This window comes from Temnothorax longispinosus, chromosome 3 (genome assembly GCF_030848805.1).
Source record: "Temnothorax longispinosus isolate EJ_2023e chromosome 3, Tlon_JGU_v1, whole genome shotgun sequence".
NCBI lineage: Eukaryota > Metazoa > Arthropoda > Insecta > Hymenoptera > Formicidae > Temnothorax > Temnothorax longispinosus.
In genome coordinates, this window is record NC_092360.1 from 21608291 (window position 1) to 21631107 (window position 22817).

General features: G+C 34.0%; 3 protein-coding genes across 5 annotated transcripts in view; 1 reads left to right on the top strand and 2 right to left on the bottom strand.

Annotated features, from left to right (window-relative positions):
- The window catches only part of LOC139809989 (kelch-like protein 5), a 53062-nt gene that overhangs the window by 21332 nt on the left and 8913 nt on the right, over positions 1 to 22817 (top strand). The window contains exon 1 of one of the 2 annotated variants that reach the window (XM_071773327.1): positions 21864 to 21954. The exons of the other annotated variant lie outside the window; for it this stretch is intronic. The gene's annotated coding sequence lies outside the window, so the exon portion shown is untranslated. Of the gene's footprint in view, positions 1 to 21863; positions 21955 to 22817 lie in introns of those variants that run through there. 2 annotated transcript variants of the gene reach the window in all.
- On the bottom strand, positions 13709 to 16996 carry LOC139809987 (uncharacterized; the record flags this gene model as incomplete). Its single annotated transcript, XM_071773320.1, has 1 exon — positions 13709 to 16996. A coding segment is annotated over one exon (2376 nt), but the record flags the coding sequence as incomplete, so codon positions are not given.
- Positions 16965 to 21776, bottom strand: LOC139809993 (DNA damage-regulated autophagy modulator protein 2-like). 2 transcript variants are annotated; one of them, XM_071773335.1, is made up of 7 exons: positions 21453 to 21776; positions 19030 to 19368; positions 18711 to 18832; positions 18083 to 18309; positions 17660 to 17798; positions 17434 to 17585; positions 16965 to 17104 (listed from the first exon to the last, which is right to left on the bottom strand). In XM_071773335.1, the coding sequence occupies exons 2-7, from the start codon at positions 19110 to 19112 to the stop codon at positions 17000 to 17002; spliced, it is 828 nt and encodes a 275-aa protein (XP_071629436.1). In that variant the 5' UTR covers positions 19113 to 19368; positions 21453 to 21776; the 3' UTR covers positions 16965 to 16999. The 2 variants fall into 2 exon arrangements, with proteins under 2 accessions (XP_071629436.1, XP_071629435.1); XM_071773334.1 differs by having other exon boundaries at positions 21390 to 21776.

Consider the following 22817-nt stretch of genomic DNA (forward strand, 5'->3'; position numbering starts at 1 on the left):
TTTGTAGGAATATACCTAATCCTTGAGATATATGTGTATAAAAAGATGATAACCTCGTGTTATACACACCCTCGACCTTTAAACCACCGTTGCGCTCCAACGAAGCAAGACATGTTGCCCGCGATTTTCAATAACGTGCGTTTTATATGTATTTTTATATTCTGAAATAGAGTTACCGTCGACATATTCACAAGATTGAATCATTTCAATCCATTACAGACTTATCACAATATTCTTCTTTTCGTGCCGTTATTACGTTTTTGATTCATATTGAGTGTTGTAAATAAGATTAAAATCTCTTAAGCATAAGGTATTGGAAGATGACAAAAATATTCAGTTATACATAAAACATGTATATAAAATATATTAGGATAAAATCCCAGATTGAACCTAGAGAGATTTCTGAGAGTTATCTCGAATAGTTTTATTACAAGGTTAAAATAGTTCAAAGAAAAAGAAATGAGGCCAACGGACGTTAATAAATTCACTTTATTGTCCGCCAAGCAAATTTGTCCAAGTCAGGCGCGATAGAACGTGACGTTGAGTTTCGCGTATTTTTCACGATAATGACCCTAAGCATATATATTATATGCATGGCCATGAAGCAACATAATTGCACGTATGCGAAAAATTAATAACATACTATTTATATTATGCTAAGCGCACATTTGTGCATTAGACGATAACAAACTTATCTTAATTAAGTCTCTTGTCTCTTGTCGTAATTTGAAAAACTCGCGTCTCCTCCACGTGTCATATTCGCGTGGTCACATTTTTTCCATGTCACACGTTGAATCAGATATTTTTCTTATAGTTACACGCTGTAAGCAGAAAATCACGCAGTACTGTATCGCGGGCAAGGAACGTTGCAGTTTTGATAAATAGGCGGATAAGACATGTCTGTGTCATGTTAATGTTTTATGCATGACACATCCATGTTGTATTATATAACATGTTTTCATTTCATGAAATTTGATAAACATTTGCAAGCGCAATGAAAAAAGTAAAGTAATGCTAATTTACTTTTATGGGTCATAAAGTTAAATTAAGTTACGAAGCGGCGGGTTTTAACTTTATTTCAAAATATTCAAAATACTCTTTATCTTAAAATATTATTTGAAAAATTAAAGGTTGTTTTTACAAGATAAAATTGGTAGTATTATTTGAAATTTAATTCTAAATCTGACACAATAAAGGAAGATATGAGGGATTTCATTAGGTATTAATAATAATAAAAATATTAATAATAATAATTTAGGTAATAAAAATTCTAAAGAAAATATATTGCAATAAGAAATTATATAAATATAAGAATATTTAATAAAAAATTAAATTAAATTTTTACAAGTCTTTTTTAAAGTAATATTTCTTTAAGACAGATTATTTATATAATATAGAAAATAATTATGGTAAAACATAATCAGATTTATACATAAATATATATTTAGATACGTTAATAAAGTATATATAGGGTTTTATGCGTTAACGTTTACATATTCATGATGCTCAATGTTAAAAAGACGATGAAAGGTAATTCCGTGTACAACCTTGATCAAGCCGGAACAAGCACGTACTGGAAAATCAATTTCAGTATAATTACGAACAAGAGTGCTTCTCGTTTGTTTTGAAACGGTACTCGCCCGGTTACGAGCTATCCTCTGTTCTATTGTAAAAGAACATACGATGATAATTTAAATAGTCGGAAGAAAAATGCTAGACCTGCAAAACCATGGTAAAGGTGGAATGCAATTTTAACGTTGTTTTATACACAAAACAAATTCTGATTGTGCATTGTATGGCAATGCGCGATCTTTTAGTAGCAGTAAATCATGCGTGTGTCGTATTCTTGGTAGATATAGATACGAAAACACAATGTTGCGTGGGCCGTAGCATTCTTCGATGCGCATAGCGGAGAAAAATAATGGGAACTTTTAAAAGCAGGCATTTGCGATGACCTACTTTAGTATACGAGTGTTATATGTAAACGCGCGATGCATTTTCCAATTACCTTCGGTATATTCGGAAACGAGCTTGCCTCTTACTTATGACCTACATTGATCAATAAATCTCTGGGAGGGTCTTCATCCGGGAAATCCATGGATGCAAAAACATAAGATAGAGTGCGATCGATGAGCACGGTGATCCAGAAAAGATGTAGATACTTGTGCTGTTAAGGCATATTTATGTTATATATTTTTTTAAATATAAAATAAGATATATGTGAGATATGTGGAATCATTTGAGCTTTTCATTGTTATTTCATTGTCGGTAAAAATAATATCTCAGACAAAGAAATGTTCAATAATTACATTACTCACGTTTGACATTGTATAATAATTAAGTATTTAATAAAATGAATAATTTGATAAGAAAAAAATTATTGAAATGGGATAAAATATTATTAAATTTAGAAACAATAAAATAAACTGACTTTAGAAACAAATAATTTTTTGGTCAAATAAAGTAATATATGTATAATACAATTACATAATTCAGATATAATTTTCTAATGGAATAAGAGATATTATATGACCTATTATTTTCAAAAATGGTTTTATTTACAATTAGATTAAGGGCTGATATGAAGTTATATTTTTAGAAATGATGTTATCTTTGTAACCAGTTAATATCAGCGTAGAGCCAATCAATGTACGATTGTGTGATTTTCCGATATTTTGCGGATAAACTGGAAAAGGGGTTAGTAGATAGCTGACGGGAACACAGAGTGGCTAAATTAACGCGACATTTTTATTGCAATGTCATCGGATATATTCGTACATTGGGTGTAATTAAAAATATTTTTCAACGTACGTTATTGCTGTTTGTTCATTTGCGAGTGCAGTAATGTTTGAAATTTTACGATGCATTTGTAAGCGAGTATTATTGCATATGTTGCTGTAAACGTCAATTTTCATCAAATTTTATTACAATTTAAAATAAGAAAATATGAAGGAATATGAAATCTATTATTGCGAATAAAGTATTACTACAAATTTTAATATAAATGATCTGCAATTATGAAAAAGTATTTTTTAAGATACATATATTTTATCATATTTTAAGTATACATATATACATATATATGTACGTATTGTATATATGTATATATATTTTATTATTTTATTGCATAATAAATTATTTTAATTATTACGCAGTTAATTTGAAAGTATAATTATTGCATAATTATTTTATAATAGGGAAATGGGCGATACGAGTTTATTCTCTTGACTTTTACCCTATATCTGTGAACATTTTTGAAAGTTTTACTACATAATTGAATCATTTACTGCAATCGTTAGTATCATTAAAATATGGGCCAAAATTATTAGTTTATAGAATTATCGATATATATTTTATATTATGGATCGTTTATTTCACATATTCTGAATGTAATCAGATGAAAGAGATTGATTTAATTACGAAAATGCCATTGCTTAACCACTCAATCCGCTAAATCTATCTGCAATCTATTTAGTTTCTTCGCATTTATTATCGAATTTTTCCGTTCACTTCATCTTATCTATTTTAGAGATTCTTCTTTAGTAACCTCTTTTGTCCTCCGTAAAGTGCATCTCCGAAGTTCGACGTGTAGTACACGTTGATCTAGCTTCTTTCTGATATACATATATAGAAGGAGATTTTAAAGTCACTCTAGACTTATGAAATCTAATATAAAATAACGATGTAAAATTTCTAACACTGTGAAAGATGGTAGAAAAAAGATAATATTAGTTTAAAGAAAGAGAATATTTTAAAATATAGCTGCGAAATTTTGCGAACTCAACATTCCGCCATTTTTATCATTCTTGGCTGTACTTTACGTGTCTTTTCTTATTACGTATATGCTGAGAATAATTGTGAAACTTGGTCAAACTCTGTAGTAGTATTCTGGTGTTTTTCAAGATATTTTATTCGTACCTTCGCCGCATTTCTCTTTCATTGTTATAATACTAGTATTTAATTTAGGTAGAAACGTTGAACATCTGGAATTTTAGTAACATTAATAAAAGTATTTCAAATAGTATTTTAAAAAGCTGTTAAGTATTGGTATATAAATGAGCCGAATCTCTACTGCCGAATATTATTTTTATAACATGAGCGTAGAGAAACCTTTTACTTTATTTTTCCGATTTCATTTTTACTTAACGTGGTTCGGATTGAATGTCGTTTACCATCTGGCAGCTCCGATCTCTGGTTATCCTTTTGGTTAGTTCCGCTTCTGTATAAATTATCTATTTGATCTAAATGTACGTGTATTGCAGTAGGAACAGTTTCCTCGAATTACTCGCTGAAGTTTTAACTTACTTTTTTCAATTTTTAATACTTCCTCTACAATAAATTTTCACTTATTGTTAGTAAAATTCTCATAAAAGACTTGTAATACTCTCTTGCAACTTGAGAATCCTAATTAAATTTTTATAAAAGCAAAATCGATTTCAAGTTGAATAGTTTTTGCACAAAATTAAGCAAGTCTATTCTAAAAATAAGCATTAGATTTTTAAAATAGGAGGAAAGATTTCTAAATTGTCAAACGCTATCTTTAGAATGGTTGGCGAATCTTGCATTAGTGTGCTCTATTCGAGACCGGTCTTATTGGTCTATTCTATTCTGTAAAGAGACGTATACTTTTGCAGACAGTTCCAATGCAACGCCAGCGCGGGCGTTGTTCCATTACCGCTCGTGCATTACTCTCTTTGTGTTCGGGCGCCTTGTTCACACACTCTTATTTGTCGTTGTCTCACGTAAGGAGAAAGAATGTGATCGGTCGTCCGGCGTAGAAGAGATATTTTATGTTGCTAAATTTCTGGAATTTTGGGGAACGCGATTTAACATACGCGTTTAGCCTACTAGGAGAAGGACGTTCTCTGGTAGCGGGGTGCACGGTCTAATAAGTATTTCAGGAAATGCACTTGTCTGTGAGGAGCACGACGGCGAGAACGAGGAAAGGACGAATGCATTTTCGCACGAGACGTACTGCAGGTGGATGTATTCGCAAAATAATGCACGGCTTTTTTTATATTTTATATCACTGAACGTGAACTACTCGCGATACGAGTTTCCTTACATGGCTCGAAAACAGTTGTAGATAAATAACAGCATAATGGCAGTCACAAAACGCCGAGGCTATATTTTATCTTGATATAGAATGCGAAATAACTAAGCGGAAGGACATGAAAGAGGTAGAAACGGAAATAGGGATATAACAGTGTACGAGGTAGAGAAGCAGAATTATAATTACTCTCGCATAGCATATGATACAGAATATATAGGTACACAGTTTCATTTAATAGAGTTATATGTGTAGTAGGTGTTACATTTTATTATAATAAAAACATTTACGAGAAATCGTTTACTTTTAATTACTTTTAATTACTTATAACTTGAGGGCTGATAAATTCTCGGCATATTTATTGGAAAAAAATCTATTGTCGACATTGATCAATTCAATCAAATCATCAATATTAATCAAAAGCTACTCGTCAGTATTATTCAGAATACCTATATTATATATCTAGATTATGTTATCTGATATTTCACAAAGGTGAAGCTATTAATTTCGTGTTTCTATTGTATAATTGTTTTGTACGATGATATTAATAGCATATAGTTGTATTTAAAGAATACATAATTTTCTAAAGAATCGAATCGTCTATATTTGACACACAGCAGTTACGCTCTTTATCAACCACAAAATCTCTAAACATCACTTGTTGAACAAAGCCATTACTTTTCAAATCGATGAAGTGTCATGATATTTATTTCATATACTTATACAAGGTTAATATGAGTTTTTTATTTCTCAAGAAAATGAGATATCTCCATTATTTTTTAGCTTTCTTTTTGTATTTGTAGTCTAATGAAAAATTTGTAATGTGATTAACAGTTAATTTCTAAGTATTCTTGGGAAAAAAAAGATTGGTTTTATGGATAAACATGTTACCTGTTGAATAACTTGTTTTTATACAAATCAATATACATTTTAATTTCGCTATGTGTAAATTAAATTGTAGCATATGCTGCAGTGTAGAGTAAATTGTGAACGCATTGTTTCTCTTTATCTAAAAGGACAATCTATCTATAAATGTCTCTATAAACGAATTAATAGGATTGCAAAACATTATCATGATTAAATGGACTCGAAATTGAACGGTTCTATTCGACGTTATCTGTTGAAACAATATAAAAGCAATTTTAGTCCTATAAACGCTCCAATAAAGCACGATCAATAACGCCGCAATTTCAATGTTTCTAATTTTGAACTTTGATTTATTAATTATCTATTTGCTACGACAATAGACCAAATTATTTACGTTTCACGCTGATACGTGAGGCAATATAATTGAACGAGTTCAAGGTAAATTCGAGTGTGTATTCAAGGGGAAGCATTTGCGTGCTCGTTGCTAATTGTAAGGGCAAGATAAAATATTTTAAGATACGTTTGATATATAAAAAGCGTGAAGTTCGAACATTTCCTCGACAAAATGTTGTCCCGATTTTATATATTCTTGGAGGAACGATTGCGTCATTGTCCACTACTGATCCATTTCCATTAGTGAGTTCGCGCTCTCGGCATCTTTCGTCTCACTTTTATTTCGTCGCGTCCTAATGGATGCACTCCTTCCTTTTAGATTCGTTATCAAACTTGCGTTAACTTTCATTCTTCAAAGCATTGCGAGATATTCCACCTCGCCGGACATTCATCAAGGAAAAGTTTTTCTTAGATATAGTCAAGAATGAGAGAGAGGGAGAGAGAGAGAGAGAGAGAGAGAGAGAAGTTGCTTGGCGAAAAGTTGCGCCAAGAAACTTGCGACTTTAATACGAATATTAATGCAGCAAGGTCGCATATAATCTTCGAATAAACGAGAGTAATTTTCAGAGTTTCAATTTTTCATTTCATTTGATCGTCACTGAAATTTCATATTCCCTTTTGATAAATACCAATGGATTTAATTGGATGGATGGAATCGGCACATTTAACTTATTTATTAACACCGGATAAAATTTTCACTCCGTTGACGCGAGCAACTAAATTTATCGGATCTCCAATTTCGAGCCGCGTTGCATTTCATACATTTCTCATTTTCATTGCACATCGAATTTTAACGAGTCGCATTGTATAAAGTCGATTCTATTCTACCAGGGTTATATTACTTCTCCTTGCCCGAGCTATATTAGTTTCAATTTCCGTCGATTGTGTTTCTACGCGCGTGTCGGAAAATTTGAAATTCGTCCAATATCCAGGAGGAATGTAACGAATTTTCGGTTACTCTCGCCGCTTCGGCGATCACATGCGCTTCAAATACATTTTTGATGATCGAACAAAACGCCATCACAATGCACGGGATTTCCGATACATTCCGCGTATTTATTATTAAATTTCGTTCAAATGCATTTCCTCAACCTGTTTATAGATCGTCATATATATGTATGTGTCCTAACATATATACATCTCAATTTTCACAATATGGCGTAAACGTATCAGAATATAGTGTGATATATTATGAAGTTATTTTATCTAATTGTAAGATATATTGCTAAATATATTTATTTTCTCAATATTTATTTTCCTATTATCTTTTATTACAATTGTATAATTCGTAAGCTATAGTATCACTCTTAATTTAACCAAATTCTCTTCAGATGATATTTCTTATCTTATGATATACAATTTTTAAATTAAATAAATAGTACAGCGAATGCAATAATATTACGTGGAGCTATCTCTGGTTAATTACATTTTCCTTTTCTTTCTATATTACGTTTGAATACGCTATTTCTCTTTATTAAAATATAAATAACATAAAAGAGAAGAGAAAGAGAGAGAAAATCTCTTGTGCTTTCTATTTTTTCTTATTTTGCGTTTATTTTGAATATGTCACATACAGAAAGATATCTGTATATTTTCAATATTTTTTTAAATATAGAACATAATAGAACTTGCTTATATGAAATTATAATACACTGGTGGACATGGAAAAAAGAACATTATAAAAGGCTGATATATTCACTACTATAACTGTATCTGTAAGGTACTCCCAATAAAGATTTCCATATGTACGATCTTGTCTTTTTTATCATGCACCGTGCTCGACCGTACGAATGAATTAACACAGCGTTATCGGGTATCGTAGGGATAAAGTGTTCTTGATGTTCTTTTTTCCATGTTCACCAATATATAAAGATATAAAGAGACAGCAAATTGCAAAATCTGCACTTTTACGATAATGAAATTCCAACTGCACAACTAGGCCATAATTTGCCTATCGATTTGGTATGTTATTAAGAGTTCATCGATTTTCGGTCTGGTTTACTTCTCTAACTATATCGGCTTTATTTCTGGAAGTTTTCCGGAGACGACGTTAATATTTTAAGCACTTCGTAAACGTTTAACCACGCGATTGGCAATATGATGGCGACATGCAATCGATCAGCTACAACTCTATTGGTTTTTGGCAAAGTATATAGACGGTTTTCGAAGTACGTCGCACGATAAAGACTTTAGATTCTCTCTTCTCTGAAACGAGATATGGAAATTGGATTCTTGCTACTGGATATTCTGGGCATATCGATATCAAAGCCTGCTAAATTACACAAATACAATCGATTCTTATAAAAGACAAACTAATTTTGTTACATTCTTACGGCTTTTTTTCATTAAAAATAATCATGTTACATTATAGGATAATATTTGTCATTTAAACAAGCGACTTTTCAAAGTAAATACATTTATAGGAATATAAGATTAATATTTGAACTCTAAATCAATCGATTGTATCGCGAAAAACGTATATAATAATATCGATTAAAAACGGAGAGATCGTGATTGCATGTCGTTAAAATAACGAACTTTACGAACTTATTGCGTTGAAAATTTGATTATAAAAATCTCAATTACGAGATTAAAAATCTCGTTTTATTTTTGTTATTATTTTTAAAATAAAATAACAATTGCGCGCTTTAATTAAGTAGAATTCTCAAACGTTTTGTTGTAGCTGTAGGACAGAATGTTATTATAAATGAGGTTTACCCTTTGCAAGAACTGCACCATGCATACGTATATACATACGGAAGTGTATTCATTATCGTCATAGTAGTTGGTGCAGTGCATGAATGTGCATGAGTGTCCCAAGAGTATCCCAGGAGTAATGCACGTATCAAGCTGTCACATTGACGCAAAGCGACGATTCTATTCGTCACGTTTGCGGTAATTGGAACAGGTAATTGGAAAAAGTTTCGGAGATTCATTAGCAAGCGATTGTCGGCGCGATTGAATGTGCGTCGCTGGAAATGAGATTACACACTCGACTATTTATTTTAATCGTACTACGTGTTTTACTCTCTCTCTCTTTCCCTATTTTGTGTACGCTCTTGAAAATTTATATTATAATCAAAATTCTGAAATGACTGCAGCCGGCAAATTGATTTATGCAACTATGCAGAAAATTTCAATTTTCTGCGGTAGTGGTTGCTACAGCGTTTCTATAATCGTTGATTATTTAATCATTTGTATTCGCTATGTAATGAATTATTATTAATTTTATTATATGTTTTATTTTTATTTTATACGTTATACATGCGTATATATGCGCGCGCACCCGCGCCCGCGCTCGCGTGTGTGTGATTTCTTTCTAGATTTTCTCAATAGAATTTTTATTTTTAACTGGTATGATAATAGAATCTGACCGTCTTCTTTGTTCGCATTTACCATTTTACATTTTATAATAGGCTATTAACTTACCTTCTTGTACTTCGGTGTATCAAACATTTGTAAATCCATTGAATGGTACATCAATAATCCTGAGAGACGTTTCTTTAAATAAAAATCTTTCTTTTAGAAAAAAAAAAAGAAATTAATAGAAACATTTTTAAGTATCGAACAATAAAATTGCGAAAGCGTGTCCGCGAGTTTATCAAAATTAAATTTCAGATTGTAACGACAACGCGATGATCGATGCGCCCATTTCGATTTGGCTTGTAAACACGTTTTTAATCTAGTAACGTACTTGCAAAAAAAAAAAGAAAATTCAATTCCACGGTGATCGATGAAAATTTGTTGGAAGATCTTCGTTATTACTTTACTGCGCGGGCGGCGAGCGGCGAGTCAGGTGCGAGGAAAAAAATGAACTGGGAAGTTTATAGCGTGATAAAAATTAGACGATGTTCTTAGCGTGAGCAACGAAGAAAATGAAATAACTAAGAATAACGAACCGCCGTCGCGTCGCTCATCGTGATCTACCGTGATCCACTGAGGATTATCGCTATGGACACCCCTGGCGCGGTTCAGCGCTTAAACTTTGCTCTTATTCGATACGATTTTTCTCTCTATTAACTTTTAAGCGGATTCTGTCGCGCAGCCTCTGCAATTTAGTTTCTTATAAATTGCTTAACGTTGTCATTTTTAACAGGAACATATGGAAGACATAATTACAAAATAAATAAAAATTTATAAGCGTATGTAAGACTGGTGCAGCTAATGGCGTATATTAATGTTTGTTATTTTCGTTAAATCAACGATTTTCTGTACGTTTGTTAGGAAAATATTTTTAATTAGAAGTCTTTTGAATTATGACAAATTTTAGTGGAAATAACCAATATGCAGTTATGTAACTGTATGATCTATTTTCGAGCAGAGCTTCTGAACCGTGTTAATTATTATAACGAAAATTATTTGAGATAAAAATTAATAAAAGAAAAGGAAGATTTTGATTATCATCTTTGCAAAACATACTTGAACTGTTTTCCCTGAGTCTCAAGCTTTCATTACATAGTTTGTTGAATATATTTAAAAGTTACTGGAATTACGCGAATTCTAGTGCTTTAAGTAGTTAAATATAATCTCTACATATTTTGGCTTTTTTTACTAAAAGCTGTAGACGTGCAAAAGAGTACTGGAACTATTATTAAACTTTTATTACCTATGCTGCGTTCTATTATCTGTAGTAATGTACACGTAACACGGGAATATCGAATGCTTTGATGTTATTAGCTAAAATTGGAAAAGGAGTGTGTTAATTTTACATTTTATTATATGTATAAAGTTTCCTTAAAGTTAATACCTCGTCTTTGTTCGCGCAACTCCCAAGATTGATCTTAGAATTTATCGATATTATGAAAATTTTAGTGTGCATGATTTTCATGGCAATATACTTTGGATCGGATAAGACGTGTCCCGTCTCTGCTTTCGCGATGTTGCGAAGCGCGTGACGCATAGCAACTGCATAGATGCGCCTCGTCTCTCTGGCGCGTTATTATATTTTATTCAGTCCCTCATGTCGCCAGTAACAAAGCGGAAAACGAGACGAACAAGATCATCAGTTACGCGCGCGTTTCGTCAAAGGATCGTCGAGAAAGTTGAAAAGCACTTTTGATTTGAAATGAAACACTAAGTATAACGTAAGTTATTTAAAGTAAATTAATTTTATTGGTTGGATAAAAAGACTTCTCTTTGGGAATATAAATCACATAAAAATTGGCTAAGTCACATAAAGTACGAGCTGACAAAGTACGTATGACATAATATTTTGCGTGTGCTATATTTAATGTCTTGCAATACCTGCATTTTGCAAATCAAAGCTTTGGTTGATCTTAATGAAAAACCTTTGTTCATTAATGAAGAAGATTGAAGTTGAATTTTCTATTTCGTACAGATTTTACAATATTTTTAAAAAGTGGATAACATGTTTATTGCAACATACTCACAATTAGTATGTCGGTCAATAACTACGTTATTTAGATATAGTGGCTATAAAGGAGAGTTATAGTTAGGAACTATTTCCTAGTAGAATTAGAACCATTGTATTAATTCCGTTTTGTTCTAAACGCGAGAGATCCACATCATTCTGAAAGCTTTTATTTGTACTAACTTTACTGGTATTTTGCCTATAGTATGAAGTTTATGCAAGCGTGTACAATCGAAGAATAGCTGAAATACTCTTTGTCTCTCTGTCGAGATAGGAACGTATAATTATAATATGGCAGTGTTCGCCAGAACTACGGAAGAATTGAAATACAGTCTGATAAAAGCATTAGCGTAGTAATAACGTGTTCTGCTATAGTCTTTTGTGATTTCTGTCTGCATAAAGCGCAATGATTGATATCCCGCGCAAGGAATATGACGTATCTTCAAGGGATCATAGAAAGTGCTGAAGGACATTTGTGGAATTCAAGTTTCTCGGTGGAGGGGACAAGAACGTTTTTCTCTCCGCGGGAGTTCGATTTCATTTTCACATGAGAGATATATTTTAGTATTAAGTCTCGGAAGACTCGCCCGAGCCTGACTCTCCATCTTCGTAATGGCGTTTTTATGTCAGTATTGGCTAGCTAGGTGAAGGAGCTTTCGTATGGAGGAGAGTGCGAGCGACGTCGTTTCTGAACGACTGATATACTCGAAAGAGAACTTACCTGATCGCGCTATCTATTTGCATTTATTGTAGAGTGGTAAAACGTCGTAGTAATAATAACATTGTTATACGTAGTTTTCTTAGCGATAATTTAACTTTTTTTTTATTTAAGATCTGCTGCACACGCGAAATTTATCTAAATTGCAAGAAAATCAATAACAGGCGTATAAATCAAATGTATATATAGGAATACGTGCAAATGAGATACGAAGGATTTCGGATATTGTGTCCCTATTATGTCTTATATTTACATAAATGACATGAAATTTCGCGATTATTGACAGTTTTTCCAATCTTATAACGCTTTTTATATTTGATTCTGTAGAATAATAACATCATTCTCATATATATTGGTTTTTATTAACACCGCACTGAAAAAAAAATCTGGTTGAATTAATTGGACGTCTGAAAAATGAACGAATCAGATTCTTTTAATTAATGCAATCAGAATTCTAATTATGTAATCAGAATTCTTATTAATTCAACCAGATTCTGGTAAGTAGGTTCAACCAGTATTTTATATGGTGGAAAATGAACGAACGAGATTTGTTTTTTCAGTGCGATATACTGTTTGTCATTTGAGATCGACAGCACGCGAACGAACAAGGAAGTAACTATCTGCAGAGAAAGCTTTGCAAAAGATAGCCTTGACTTGGAAACTTAAGACTTCGTTCAACTGATAGTAAGACGAGAAACTCGAAATTGAGGGAACATTTCGGAACAGTTCGGTGTCACGTTACTATGTCGTCCCTTCGACCTTAGTTGATGTACGATAAGCATGAAACATCGATCCGAATTCCACCCTTGCTCCTCGCATACTATTTTGCGCGCGAAATGTACATTGCAGCTTATAAATCATTTTGTACTGATTTATAATCAGGTGGACGAAGATCGATGGCGAGAGGAACGACGAGATTGTTGAAAATAAGTCCGTGAAGTAATGTAATGATCGATGATTGTAATTCGTAAATTATCATGGAAATATTGATTTATTGCTGTTCAGCTGTGATTTATTTGCTGGAAAAAAGAAGGAATAATATTGTTTTCTTTTTATCGCCAAAAGTAAAATAAAAAATAATGAATAATAAGAGAAATAAGACCGTTGTGATATAATATATACAATTAAATTAGAATAAAATGCCATTTACGGTCTGAGCTTAGATCTTTAGTAGCCTAATATAAATATACACTGCAGAAATTAATATTAGGCTACTAAAAATCTAAGCTCAGACCGTAAATGACATTTTATTCTAATTTAATAAAAAATAATAATTTATCTTCGTTTTATTATTTAATCGTATTATCCATGTTACACAAAAATAAAATTTAAAAATTTTGAATCTTATGATATATACTTATAGGTATAAAAATTTAATTCCAGATTATCTTCATTTTACCTTAATACATATAAATGACAATTTATAATAGAATTCTATCGATCCTACTGAGTTTATTTTAATTTCTTTCAATCCAGGCACTTGAAAAGCCCAATATTACCATTTCCAGATTTACTTTCATTGAATTGTAAAAGAACAGGATGGATGAAGCAGGGAAAAGCGACTTACGTTTTTTACGTTTCAAGCATTTCGTCTTCTCGCTTCGCTTTATTTTCTCTCAATGCTCTTACAATTTGAAAAAAGAGATTTATGTAGGTAGACGTAAATAGCGTTCTTATAGTGTATCATGTATTACACCTCTCGTATGTGATACGCGATGGGTTTCAGGCACTTTTGAACGTAAGTATATACGTAATACTAAAACACCGTTCACACGCTTAGCCCATATTCAGCACCATCGAGTATATCGAGTTATCCAGATTTATCATGCACTATTGTATTTCGTTTCGTTGTGTCTTTTATTCTTATCTTTTAAAGAGAGAAAGAGCAATTGTCAAGATTAACTCGTTTGTCATATAATCACGTTCACAGCACGCTATTCTTACAAGTTCTTTAAAATCAGTTTCAATTCTCGTCAACAAGATGAACTTCGTTAATCTCGGTATTTTGGAAGCAGAAGTTAATCAGTTAACGCAAGTTTCGCCGAGAATCCTATAAGCATAACGTTTATCACAGATATCGTATAATTCTTAAACGATTACGAGGTTTATTGGTGACATGATTAATTGCCGTTAAGGATCACTTAAGTATCCACCGATGGTGTTCACCGAGATGGTGTATAACCGAGACATTTGCTGCATTGTCAGACGTCTATCTTACAGTTTACTGCAGCAATCCGCTTCTGTCGTAACTGACTGACCTAAAGGCATCCTCGACAAGGTCCGTCAAGCACCTGACCGCTTGCAGAAGGGCCGCGAGAAGCAATGACAAGGAGAGTGAGATCAGTTTGCTGGGTACCAGGGCGTTTTCCGAGGTACTTTGATTTTTCCCCGACGTTTTCTTCCGCCTTCGCTTGTCGCAACCGGTACTTTTACCGGCGCCGTTATCCCTGTCCTGCGCCTTAGCCGCGCTCGTCGCGATCGCGCGTTTCGATTTCGTGGGCGATTTATCTCTCGATCGTGACATCGCGTCCGAGACCTCCTTGGCTAATTTCTGCGTCATCCTCTTCTGCCTGTGCAGAATGAATCGTCGCTGCGACGCGAAACTCTCGAGTTTTTTCCGAAAGTCCGCCGCCGTTGCTTCGACGGCCTGTAGAAGTTTCTCCTCGTGAGATCCTCTTCTGTCGTGTCGTTTTTTCGGGATGTCAGCTTGCAGGGTGCCCTCCGACAACGCTTTCGCGTTGGCCGCTAAGCGACGAGATCCCGTGGCCATAAGGAAGACGTCCTGCAACGAGAGCTTGTCGTTCTCTTGCCTATCACCGAGTTCCGAATTCTGGAAGATCGAGTTCTCGTCCAACGAGCTCGCCCTGCTGTGCCACTTGTCGCGGAAGAGGGACTTCTTCTCGGCACACGCGCTGTTCAAATTGTAATCGATCGTAATCGCGGGCTCTTCCGGTTCCGACGAGCACAGCCTAATATTTTCTTTAACCTCGTCCAGAGCGATTTTCCTTGGTAAAGTTTTGCCAAGACTATTGAGTACAAAGTTTTTCTTCGAATACATCTGAGAATTCGAGTCTTTTTCCTCTTCGCGTAGGACGTTTGATTCGTCGGTCCAATCGGCATAGTGATCATCCACCGACCTCGAAGAATTACGTTCGTCAGCGTTGACCGCATCCGAGCATTCCTCGTTAGAGCCGTTTACGAAAGGTGCACCTGCATCTCCATCTTCATCGTCGTTATCCTTGATCGTTATATTTTGGCCTACCCATACTTCCTCTTCCTCTACTTCTTCCTCTACTTCTTCCTCTTCCTCGTTCTCCTCCGCCTCCTCTTCGTTCGAATCGAGAGACATGGATTTATTCCTGGGGATGACCGGAACAATACCATCGGCATAGAGGAGATCCTGTACCTCGTAAAGGCTTCGTTCGATACTCGGACTCTTGTAGAGCAGATTACGCAGCTCCGGAATATCGAGGTCTTGAACGTGAAGGAGATTCTGTTCGATATTCAAAAGACTTTCTTCGATTTGTACTAAACATTGCTCGATATCGCAGGCCGCCTCCGAGTCTGGCTCGTTTTTCTTTTCCGATTGATTCGTGTTCGTCTCATATTTCTCATCGTCTTGCCTTTTTGCGGTATTATCCGTAGGTTCTTCCGAGGTAGCGTGAGACTGTCCGCGGTGATTTTCCGACCACAATTCCGGGGACCAGGGAGGCACCATAGCTTGATGTTGCGTCTGACTGTCGTAGAACACGCGATAATTGCTGTGACTGTTCGCTATCTCGTAATTCATGTCCGCTGGCCTAGTATCCCAGGTCAGATTGTCGTTTTTCGAGCCCTCCCTGTAACCTCTGTCCCGTATATCCGCCGCAGAATTGCCGTGCTCGCCGTGGCTGTTCGCTACCGCGTACGACGTCGCGTCAAAGCTGCGAGCCATTTCGAAATTAATTTTGGCGCTCCGGTGTGCCGAGTACAGTTCCGTATATTTGCTGTGACTGCTCGAGTCCTGATAGGCATTTCCGTGACTATTCGCGAGTGGATACGTCGCGCCGAAATCGAAATCAGTCCGGTATGGTTTCCAACTACTTTTCTTCGATCGATTGCATGTCGACCACTCGTGTCTGCCATGACTGCCAGTATCTTCGTCTTGGTTACCGTCGTCGTCGTCGTCGTCATCGTCATCGTATTCGTTGACGTCCTCGGGATATGGCAGTTCCTTACCGTCAATCTCGGGGACTGAAGGACCGAGGTTCCTGTCGTCGATTAAGATATAACCGTCCAGTACATTTTCATCGAGATCGATCCACCGCTTGGAATTGTCCTCGACGGTTCTTCGGTGTCGCTTCTCGGCGTAATGGTTTACGGGACGTCGTCGTCGTTCGCGTATCGTGGGATCATGCACGTGTATTTCCACCGGGCAGAGAACGTCGGGACGCCTCTCGGCATTGTCGTGCAACGCTGGCGGCGTCGTGGCAACCAACGGCGCTGCTTCGTCCAACAAGTTGTCTCTAGATTCGCGGTACCGATAGCCGGGACAGGGTGTGTTGACCGGCGAATGCGAGAGAAGATTGACGTAGCCGCCGGCGCCTCTGCCTATGAGCGATCAGGTACTGGTTGATGGATTCGCCTGATCGTGAACCACAACGGCGTCTTGGCTCTCGTTCAATATTTCGTTATTCGATCTCAAGCGGTGCATGTTACATATCACCTGTTGACAAAAACAAAATACGCATAAAATAAACACGCATAAAATAAAAATATGTTTATAATCATAGAAGGTGACGAACGCACATATTCTATTTTTCAGAAAATGAAGAAGAAGAGATATAAAATCTTTAATAAGTTTTCTAAAATTTTCTATACCGCTGCAATATATTATAATAATTAATGAGCGTAATATAGATATGCATAATATCAAATATTACGTTCTTCGATAAAATGTTACAATATATTTGTATATCATTCCGAAAGAATTAAGTCTTTATTATAGAACACAAAGAACTATCTGTTATAAAATGCATTATCCACAAGAATTACCTTTGGAGGACTTATTCTGACGTCTCTAAACTCGTCCGTGAATGTCAAGATATAAGCGCAAAACGCTACCGCGCAAAGCCATTCGGTTATCGTGCTAGCCACATGCAACTCCCAACCGCCATCCTCCTTGTACCATTTCCGAGGATTCGTTCCTATAGAGTATATTTTAAATATTAATGCACTGTAATATGCGATGAAAACAATAATTAAAAATCAACGAACCAACCCTTATAGGCCAAGCGGGCCAATATGCCTGTGATGAGGATCACGAAGAAGCATACAGTACAGAAAGTTGATAACGCCGTGCGAAGATGCGCGAGTCGTAACGAGCATCCTGAGGGATGCAAGTAAAAGGAACATACGGCCTGCAATAAAAAGAAATTTGATTTATTTTTTTTTATAGATACGTATTAGTCACAATCAGTTATCATAGTAATTCGTTGTTATAGCTGTATGCTTTTATTCTTATATCTGTACGTAAGTTTATATAAAGTACTTGTTATGTTCTCTAAATATTTTTTATTTACGAACAGCTAAATTAAATTTTTATTTATTTCTTTATCTTATATTAAATTTTTATACCAATAAACATTTAATAAATTTATGCATCGTTACTATTTTATTGAACATATGACTTTTTCGTATGTACCTGGGTCCAAAAATACGCGGTACCACCTCCGAAGCAGAGTATCGCACCGATGAGATGAACTACTATTACTGACGTTTCTTGAAAGTTTGCGACGATTGATAGGCCGGCGGTTGATATGAGGCCGAAAATTAAAGCCCAATGATTCCATTTTGGCAAAGAAGTTGGCGAACCGAAAGCTCTGATGCACTCCTTAACTTGGGAATATCTTATATAGATCATAAAACCCACTGCAATATAAAGTGATGCAGTTGCAATTAGCTTTAATGACGCATAACATTTATATATTATAATGTCTATTAATGATCACATCTTTATTGCAATTTTTTGCAATTTCTATAATTTTTGTTTAACGTACTATTGCTTTTTACACTTTAAATGATAAAAGTAGTAGAATAAGTAAAAAGCTTTAAATAAGTAATAAAAGCATATTCAAGTATTCTCATTTTTGATACAAAAATATTATTGTTGTAGACAATAATACAATTGTAATCGGTGCAAATATTCAAACTGCAGTTTTCTCAATATTAGAAGAAAGATAATTAATATGATATAAAATATATGTGAGATATTTATAGAAGATATATTACTGCTTATAGAAAACGTCGATCGGATTATATATTCTACTTACTGAGAATAGCGATTAGGTTGACAACTTGAGAGAAAATGCAACTTTCTGGCGCGTAAGTCGCTACATCAGAAATGTAAGGAAAACCAGCTTCCACATGTCCTAGTAAGACTGCGATTACGTATCTGCGGATTACAAAATAAGTTTTTTCGAATCTGCGCGCTCTAATTAAAGTGACAGAAGATGATTTTAAGTGCGCGCACATATCCCGCCCCCCCCCCACATACACAAGATACTAATAACTACAATAATATACATATTAATAAATTAATATATTATAAACATTTAATTCCTTAATAATTTTCAAATTGTTCGGACTCACGTTAAAATAAAAACCGTAGGCAAGGAGATAAAGACGGCGATTGGTAGATAATGTAGATTTGCAACAAATTCCTGCTTCTCCATGATTTCGATGTGTAATCGTTGTTATTGTTAGAGCCGGTGATAATGATGATGACGTCAATCGCCGACGTCTGCGATCGACGCTGCTATCGGGGGGAATCTTGCGTCGATGCAGCCGCCGACGAGTCACGATCATTCATACTCTTCGATGGCTATTCATAGCCCTTCTAATTCTCTCTTCGTTAAGTATCAATCTTCGCAATTGACGAACCAAGGGCAATATCGCAATTCAAATGCTATCAACGTTCTCTGAATAGTTCTGTAAGAGAGATAATTGTTGTTACCTTCACACATGCGTGAACAATATTTTATATAATATTGCAATTAATTTTATCAATGTGTGTGATATAGGTCGCGCGCTTTTGTGTCATCACAATTATTTTCATCAACCATTGTAAATGAAGTCCTTTTACAATTTTTAATACATATTTTATAAAGAACACGTAACATTGCATTTTCTATATCATTATTATTGAAATATTATAATAACAAATTATAATAGTAATTATATATTTTTGCGTGTGTGTAAATAATTTTGCGCAACATTTTGATAATAACAGCTTTTGATAATTGATGGATTTAATATACAAAACAATATTTTTTGTTAAAAATATAATTGATTTTTTTCAAAATATGTGCTTTGGCAAGAAAGTAATTAATTCTTGAACACACGCCTCTTGAATGCACATGTCTATGTATATACATCTTAATGTATATATGCAAAGTAAATTCATCATTGATATTCTTCATTGTGTTCTCTATCATTATTAATGAATAATGATCAAGTATAGAGAGAAAGAAAAAGAGTAAAATGATTGTTAGGTGAAACTATTCTGCAACTTGTGAACAAACATCAGATAAAGAAAATAATTAGATACGTATTGTTATTATTGCATTTGATATGATTAAAAAAGGAATTTTGATAAATGAATTTATGGAGATATAAATATAAATATAAAAATCTTTGTTTTCTCTTATCATAAAAATCTTATTTTTTATTTTTAATTTTAAACAAATTTTAATTAAAAACTTTATTTTCCTCTCAATTAATTGGAAAAATTTTATTGTAAAAAACTTAATTTAATATAGAAATTGTAAAAATTGTAGGAAGAGATGATCAAGAAAAGATATCAGTAGAAAAAAATGACTTAAATTTTTTGACAAATAATATCATCGTATCCATCGAATGTATGCAATCTATAAAACTCTATTTATTGCCAGAATCCTTTATATTATTTATGATGATTATATTACTTTATTCTTACACCTAAGAGTCCTCTTTATCACTTTTCGAGGAATGTAATCATAATAGCCGAGAGTGATATATTTTAATTGATATCGCTTTGTGAAAATGAAGCTTGCAAACGTCTTAGATTAGAATTATATTTCAACGTTGAAATTCTATCCCAAGCCATGGAATATTATTACGTATTATATGTCGGGAAGGGGGGGGATATCATATGTCATTAAAAGAAATTATTTGCATTGTATGATTCCGTATCTTTTTCTATTTTCGAGATTAAAACTTATTTTATTGAAAACTTTTAATACTAGTATTAGTAGCATGAGTAATTATTATTAAAAATAAACGTATGTTAATAAAGGTAAAGTGTAATTAGTATAAAAAAGTAATAAATTTAAGTAAACAAAACTCAAAAGCTCTATCCAAGCATCAATATATTAGTCTCAAGGGAAAAGATAAGAATTTGACACATAGACAATGTGAATAACAATTTACCATAGGTGGCAATAAATAGAATTTATATATTCTTATAACTATGAACACACATCTTAATAAATTTGGTAACATTGATAATTTATTTGATATAGGCGCATCAAAGATTCGTATCGAGTTTGTCTGATTGTGAGATATATCGAGGAAGTTACATTTGCATTTATGTAAATAATACCACGCTAATAAAACCATTCGCGACACGTTACGCTTAATGAACGCGCAGACTGTCACACGGGCGTTATCTGCATGAAAAAGTAAAACATGCAATTTAGCAAAGGCCATGAGGCGGAAGCGGATATGATAAGCTAGAAATTCCCCGTTGAATAATCATTTCTCTTTTTTCCCCGTTTATTATAAAATAAAAATAAATAAGAACGGAAGGAAATGTATGGTATTTTGGTACGACGATGTTCATAGTACAGCGTGTACTAAAAATAATACCCTTTTGTTTATTTTTACGTTGCACAAGATTGCAGAATGTTCGTCACAAGAAATTGCCAATCAATTCTCCATTATTATTCGTCATTTGTAGAATTAAGTCATACCAAAACCGCAACGAGACACACTTGACAACGCGCATCGAGTGGCGTTACACAAAAAACTTTCACCCCGAAAGCGGTGGTCCCTTCTCGGTTTCGTTCATGGGGTTGCTCGGATTATCAGTCGGAGCTCTTTGTGGTCTTCATTTTTCGGAGCACACGCCGGAAATCGTAGTGGACGATGTCGCGTACGATCGGAAATTTAGGCGCGAGGTATAGAATGGTTAGCTGATCTTGCTTAAATTCTGTCGGACGGCAAAACTCCGCGGGGTCACAACGAAACTCGTTGGGAAATGCAAAGGTTATAGCCCGTGAAGGTGCGCGATCGATGTTGCGTCAGTGAAAACGACGTTCTGCGCCGCGCCGGCCCGCCGTCCTTGCTACCGTCGCGTCGGCGTCGTTACTGTCCGATCAACACGTTCGCCAAAGACTATGTATCCTATATTACTCTGTGAGCACGGTCTTAGTTGCTTCCCGTCGCTATGACGTGTCTTGAGATTAATAGCGACGACTGTACGAAAGACAAAATTGGAAAGCTGCCAAACGATTGTTAAGCTCGGTTTCAAGCTAGGTAACACGAATAATTGGATATTTAGGTGCGAAATAAAAATTTAATGAAATCTGCCATTCAAATCTCATTTAATAAAGAAATTATATTAAGCGTAGGTGTTGAGATAGCGATCCGACCTTTGAAAATAGTTGAATTAAACTGGATACATATTTCTTTGATTTATCATATTATATAAGATATTACATTTATATATTGATAATTATTTTTGCAAGATACATAGATTTTGAATTTGACAATTGTTTAGGATTGCTTCGTAAGGAATCTTCAGAAATTTCAACAATACAAGTCGAGGTTATTTATACGCGTATCATTTTACTTATTTCAGAATAATATATTTTGCTTCGATGACAAAATTAAATATATTCTTTATGGATCTAAGATTAGACTTGAATTAAAATATTATGTATATAATATTATGTATAAATAGTTTTAAGATGAAAATTATAGAAATTTTTAAATTAAATAATTTTAATATTATTATTATTTGAGAAACAAAGAAAACTAAAAATTTTGGAGAGCTTATTCTTTTTCTCTTGAGACAGTCAAAATAAAAAAGTATGATATACTGTCAAATTGTCTCTTTTTTAGATTTTTTGTTTTTAAATTAACGTTACTATTGGAAATAAAAAGAACAAGTCATCTTGTTTATTTTCAGTAACTTTAAATTTAAAATTAAATTTTTTAACATAAATTACATCAGATTATTTGTAAAATACAAATTTTTATATTTGAAAAATCTGAGAAACTTAAGAAAAATAAAAAATAAATTAATATAAAATATTAATGTAAAACATATAAGAATGAGAAATAATTGAAACAAATGATATTATTGTATGTAGTCAATACTTGCTATCGGTAATTTA